Genomic DNA, 6,440 nt, shown 5'->3' with positions numbered 1-6,440 from the left:
AACACAATTGCCGTGTATTTCTCTCCCTAATGCTACAAATTATTTTCTTTTTCCCCTCTTCATTCCTTGGAGGGATCTGGGTCCTGATGTAGGGCACAAAGCCGTTGGCCTCGTTGACAGTAGTTTGCCACCAGTAGGAGTCTTTGCTCAAGCAAGAGCAAAAGACACACCGAAAAGCGTGACGGAGCAATCGGGTAGGGCTATAATCGTGCCTGGGAGCCGTCTGCGCACATGAAGGTTTTGTGTCTCGCTCTGTGTAGTGGCCACAGAGTCAGTGTGATCTCCCTGTACAGCACTAGGAGACATCAATCTGTTTGCTTCTTTCCTCGACCAAGCTTCAAAGGCTGGCTTTGAAAGGAAAATGTGGTTCAAATGTAACATTCCTGCAGGAAGACCTCGTGTAACTGATTTACCAAAATTAAAACTTTTTTTCCCTGTGAAGCTTCGTTTCCTCCATAGCAACAAAAAGACCAGGTTTTGGTCTTTGGGCTGACCCACCGTGGATGCCCCCGCCAGCGCCACTGACACCTCCATGCCACACGTGCCACAACCTGCCCCGTCCTCAGCAGCGTGACGGTGCGGGGTCAGTGCAAGCACTGCGTCCCGGGTCGGCGGGGCCTGATCCGGCGGCGGCTCCTGCAGGAAAAGGCAGAGCCCCCAGCGGGACAGCACCTGCACCCAGGTTATAGCAAAGGCAATTTATCCCACGGGGGTTTCCTGACCGTCCCCCGCAGCCGCGCAGCACGGCGGGAGGGGGCAGCGGCTGCTCTGGGCGCTTGGGGCAGGGGACGGTAAAATTAACCAGGAGGACAGAGGTGGGGTCTGGATCCGGGCCCGAGCAATCATGGCCAGGGCTGCTATAAAAAGAAAGAGCGGACGCTTCTCGCCTCTCTTGCCGGCAGCGGGCGGGCGCCAAGAGGCTGGGTGCCACGGGAGTTGGGGAGCAGCACCCCGACCCCGCGCCCACCATGGGGCACAGGTAACACTGTGGGGATCCTGGGGGGTTTGCTCCCAGCGGGGAATGCTGCAGTCCTGTGGGCTGCGGGGGCCGTGGGGCCAGGCGCCGGGGACGCCCGCCTGTCGGCAGCATTTAACACGAGTATCGGCATCGGGGTCTCGGCCGGTACCGAGAGGTTTGCCGAGCGGGATGCCCCTGGCCAGGGATGCAATGGTGGGTGCATTCCTCCAGCCTGCCCTGCTGCTCTCTGCAGCCCCCTCCCAGGCCCCGCCGCCATCCCGGAGCTGACCCTGCTCTCGCTCCCCCACCTCCCCAGCCACTTGCGGAGGAACCGGCTGCCTCCCTGCCCACGGCACTGCGGCAGCCGGGGGCTTCCCCTGGGGCGCCTCTGCCTGACATGGAGCATCTGGTGCTGCGTTTGGTGCTGCTGGCCGGGACGCTGGCCGCCGGCAGCTCCCCGCACCGGCGAGACCTCGCCCCCGTCAAGGAGGTGGCACTGGACATGGCCCCCACCTCCTTCGACGACCAGTACCGGGGCTGCAGCCGCATGATGGAGGAGGAGCTGGGAGACCTCAACCGCACCGAGTTTGCCAACAACAGTGTCTACGCTCAGGCGTGGACATTCGCCGCCGCTGAATGGCGGAGCCGGAGGGGACGCTTGCCCCAGTCACCGGCGCTGCGGCCGGAGCAGGCGGTCGCCCTCCTGGCGTACACCCTGCAGGGTCCCCTGCACCAGGCATTCAACGCAGCCGTGCGCGAGGCTGGGCGCTCCCGCGGTGAATACCTGGGTGCCTTCCACTTCAAGGCGCTGCATTTCCTCCTGAGCGAGGCCCTGCGTGCCCTGCAGGACGCCCAGCCCCATCGCTGCCACCGCGTCTACCGGGGTGTCCGGGGCATCTGCTTCAATGCCCAGCGCCACCAATCCATCCGCTTCGGCCACTTCACCTCCGCCTCCCTCCGGAACGAGAGCACCCTGCCCTTCGGCCGGGACACCTTCTTCTCAGTGGAGACCTGCTACGGCGTCCCCATCAGGGACTTCTCCTTCTTCCCTGAGGAGGAGGAGGTCCTCATCCCGCCCTACGAGAGCTTCGAGGTCACCAACATCACCCGCGACGGGGACAGAGCCTTCATCCACCTCCGCTCCCAGACTGTGCTCAGCACCGACAACTGCGAGTTGGTGGAAGGTGATGTCCCCTCCATTGGGGTGCTGGGGAAGGGGGGCGTGGGGTGGCCCTGTCCCACCAGCTCCACCAGGAAGTGGGGATTGGGACCATGGGGAGGGCCATGGGGGGGAGGTTGCCTTCAGGTGCGTGTCCTTGCCTGTCTCCCAGCCGCTCTCCCCCAGCGTTTGCAAAGGGGACCCTCTGCAGCAAAGCACAACACGGCATGGCACGGTACGGTATGGCACAGCATGGTGTGATGCAGGACAGCACTGCTCAGCACGGTGTGGCATGGCATGATGCAGCACAGCACAACATGGGATAGCATGGTACGGCACAGCACGGCACAGCCCGGCACGGCACGGCATGGCACAGCACAGCATGGCATGTTGTCAGACGCACAGCACAGCAGAGCACGGCACGGCATGGCACAGCTGGGCCGCGGCGCAGAGCGTGCAGCAGCCGTGCAAACAGAGTTGGTTTCTTTGGCAGAGAAGAGATGCAAGAGCCGGCCGTGCGTCTTCAGTGCAGGTGAGCCGAGAGCCCCCGCTGCAGCTCGGGGGTGACCCTGGCTGAGCCCCCTGCCCCCTGTCTGCCCCTCACTCCCCCCCTCTGGCACTCCCAGGCAGGAGCGTCCGCCAGGACCCCCCGCTCCTCGGGGGGCTCCTCCTGGCAGCCGTGGCCCTGGCAGCAGCTGCCAGGGGCCCCTGAGCCACAACAGCACCGCAGTCACGGCACCATGGCGAGGAAAAGGCGCCAGGAATAGGAGCCACCAGCTTCACCGAGACGATGGGACGGGACAGAGCAGCAGGAGGGGCTGGGGCTATGGGGACAGCCCCACTGCAGGGTGCGAAGAGTAAACCTGTCTAAGCCACGAGCCGCCCGTTTCTCCAGGAGAATGCTGTGGGAGATGCTGTCAAAGGCTTTAGTAAATTCCAGGCAGACAACATCCACAGCCTTTCCCTCATCCACTAGGTACGTCACCTGGTCATAGAAGGAGATCAGGTTGGTCAAGCAGGACCTGCCTTTCATGAACCCGTGCTGGCTGGGCCTGATCTCCTGGTTGTCCTGCACATGCCCTGTGAGCACCCTCAAGATGAACCTCTCCATAATCTTCCCCAGTACCAAGGTCAGTCTGACAGGCCTATAGTCAGTCATGGAGGCAGGCTAAGCAGCTACTCAGGGCAGGTTGTGGCACGTGTGGCGTGGAGGTGTCAGTGGCACTGGCGGGGGGCATCCACGGTGGGTCAGCCCCTGCCCACAGCCTCTTGGCTTTGGAGGGGCTTCGAAGGCAGGAGGCAGGGCAGGGTGCGGGCAGCATGGCTGGAGACAGCCCGGTCCCTGCCTGCTCTGGCCTGGAGGGCTCTGGGCCAAGGCAGCGTCCCCGTCGTGGTGCTTACGGGCACAGGGACAGGCAGCGGTGACAAAGCCCAGGGCAGCTGGGGGCCACCCTGAGAAGGGCTCGTCCTGCCGAGCTGCCTGCAGAGAGCCGGGGTGAGAGGAGCAGGATCCTCCAGGTCGGACGCTGCCCTCCCTGGGCGCAGCGGCAGCAGCAGCCCTCCCCGGATTCCGGTGCTGGGATGGCATGGCACGGCATGGCACCACATGGCATGGCATGGCATGGTACCACACAACACGGTGTGGCACCACATGGCACGGTATCCCTGTCAGGGGACCAGAGGACCAGAGGCCGGTCGTCTTCATGCCAGCTTGTCTTGTGGCACATGGGGAGCGTCTACTCCTGCACCATTAAGATTTCCTTCTTGAAGGAAGCAAAGGATCTCTCTTTTGTGGGGACGGGAGAAGTAACACGTTTAAAGTGCATCGTGAACGCTTCGCATTAGATACCAATGGAATTGGTGTTGGGTTAACGGTTGGACTTGATGATCTTGAAGGTCCTTTCCAATCTTAATGATTCTGTGATTCTGTGATTCTGTGAAACTTCCATCATTTAAGAACAGTCCCCGGGGACAGATCACCTGGGGATCGTGTGGAATCTGAGTTTAAACTACTGAAATTCTCCAAAGATGTTACAAAATGACCTAAGCAGCTGATCTTACCTTGGAGGGTGGAGACAGACTATGGGCGATGGAGACAGGCTAAGCAGCTCCTCAGGGCTGCTTCTAACCCTGACTTTCTGTGGCTGTGTATGTAGCGTGAGAGATGTTTAAGACTGTTTTAGACGCTTGTACATCTGACCAAGTAGCACAAAAATAGGACATTTCACTCTGATGCTCAGTCGCATGTGATTCTTGCCGGTACTTGTTACAGGTCTGAAATATCGGCCATGCAATGGCAAGGCTTGAAACATAAACCTGACCCAAGTTGTTTCCGTAAGAATATTGAACAAACATGCAGAAAACCACAAGGACTTCTCTCATAATTCACCCGAGACAGGGCTACCCTTGGGTGTTGCACAGCTCTGCTCCAGACAGGGCGTCTGCATTTACTTATCCTCATTTTAAACCGGTAGATTGATTTTTCCACAAGAAAATCCCCCGTCTAAGCAAGCCCCACTCGTCAGCACACTAGCCCTGTGCTGGCCTTTCGAGCAATAGGCAGCCTGTTGAAGATGTTCCATAACACGATTCCTACCACCACTTTATCCCTGAGGTAGGAAATGACACCTTTGCCAGTATCTTCTCCTTGCTTTGGAACTTGAGGCGTTGGTGAAAGGTTTGGAGAAACGTGAACTTCTGAGGCTTCTGCTTCTGTTTCACTCTCTGATCCCATAGCTGTCCCTCATGCAAAGCTATGAGGTCTCAAACATCCAGTGCAGAAAAAAGCAGCAGCTATTTGCCTGTGGTGGTGAAAGCAGGCCGAAGAGCAGGGTTCTGCAAGACACTGAGGTGTTTTTCTTTGAGTTGCGTGCAGCAAAAGTTTCGTTTCAGTAACGCGAGGATGACGCAATCCTAACATGAAGCCCAACGCTGACAATTCCCAACTTCCATCAGCAAATGCAAAATCCAGAGCAGTCTACTTCTTCCAGGCAGCATATACAAAGTAAATGTCTTAGAACCCCACACAACCTCTTTGGTCCAAAACCTGGTCTTTTTCTTGCTATGGAGGAAATGAAGCTTCACAGGGAAAAAAAGTTTTAATTTTGGTAAATCAGTTACACGAGGTCTTCCTGCAGGAATGTTACGTTTTAACCACATTTTCCTTTCAAAGCCAGCCTTTAAAGCTTGGTCGAGGAAAGAAGCAAACAGATTGATGTCTCCTAGTGCTGTACAGGGAGATCACACTGACTCTGTGGCCACTACACAGAGCGAGACACAAAACCTTCATGTGCGCAGACGGCTCCCAGGCACGATTATAGCCCTACCCGATTGCTCCGTCACACTTTTCGGTGTGTCTTTTGCTCTTGCTTGAGCAAAGACTCCTACTGGTGGCAAACTACTGTCAACAAGGCCAATGGCTTCGTGCCCTACATTAGGACCCAGATCCCTCCAAGGAATGAAGAGGGAAAAAACAAAATAATTTGTAGCATTAGGGAGAGAAATACACGGCAATTGTGTTGGGTTACTGGTTGGACTTGATGATCTTAAAGGTCTTTTCCAACCAGAATGATTGTGTGATTCGGTGATTCTATGATCCCCGGGGAGCCACTCTTGCTCTGTCCCTGCCGGCAGCTCCAGTGGAGGGTCCTGACCAAGGACTGACCCTGGCTACAGCCCCGGCTCCCCAACAGCCTTGGGGGTCCAGGGCAATCCCACATGGGTAAGTGCTGCTGGCTCCGCCATCGCACCGGGCCAGGGCTCTGGGGAGGAGTAGAAGGAGCCCTGGGGAGAGGAGTTGCGCCCTGACAGGGAGCCCAGAGAGGCCTTGGAGGCCAGCGGAGCCCGCGGGGACAGGCGGTCCCTGCTCGACACCTCCATGCTGGCCCTGCGGAGGAGGAGAGGGAAGAGGCCCCGCTGCACCCCTGCCCACTTGCCCCCCAGTGGAGCACCAGAACCGGCGTTTGCCGCGGGTGCCCCATGAGCGTGGCTTTCCCTGAGCAAGCTGGGCCCCCATGGAGCTACAGAGTGGGAGCTTCACCAGTGCCACGGAAGAGGAGCTCGACAGTGGTCCCCCACCTTGGCCGGGGCTGGCCTGGCTGCAGGGCTGAGAGGTCCTGGCCCACAGATGGTTGCTCCGGGCTGTGAGGAGGACCCTGGGAACTGCTGACCCATCAGCCTCCCGTCTGTGCCTGGGAAGGTCATGGAGCGGATCCTCCCAGAAGCTATGCTGAGGCACATGGAGGGCAGGGAGATGATTCAAGACAGCTCCCATCTTCTGAGGTAAAGTTCCTGGATGTCTGGTGGTGGAGGGGAAGAACGGTG

At 58.6% G+C, this 6,440-nt stretch overlaps 1 protein-coding gene across 1 annotated transcript; it reads left to right on the top strand.

Annotated features, from left to right (window-relative positions):
• Positions 1 to 342: 342 nt before the first annotated feature.
• On the top strand, positions 343 to 2,829 carry LOC309417679 (erythroblast NAD(P)(+)--arginine ADP-ribosyltransferase-like; the record flags this gene model as incomplete). Its single annotated transcript, XM_082015207.1, has 2 exons — positions 343 to 2,142; positions 2,744 to 2,829. The coding sequence occupies exons 1-2, from the start codon at positions 1,164 to 1,166 to the stop codon at positions 2,827 to 2,829; spliced, it is 1,065 nt and encodes a 354-aa protein (XP_081871333.1). The 5' UTR covers positions 343 to 1,163.
• Positions 2,830 to 6,440: the final 3,611 nt, after the last annotated feature.

The sequence above is a fragment of the Phaethon aethereus genome (assembly GCF_964289735.1).
Source record: "Phaethon aethereus genome assembly, chromosome: 1".
Lineage (NCBI taxonomy): Eukaryota > Metazoa > Chordata > Aves > Phaethontiformes > Phaethontidae > Phaethon > Phaethon aethereus.
This window is presented reverse-complemented; position numbering and strand designations above follow the sequence as displayed.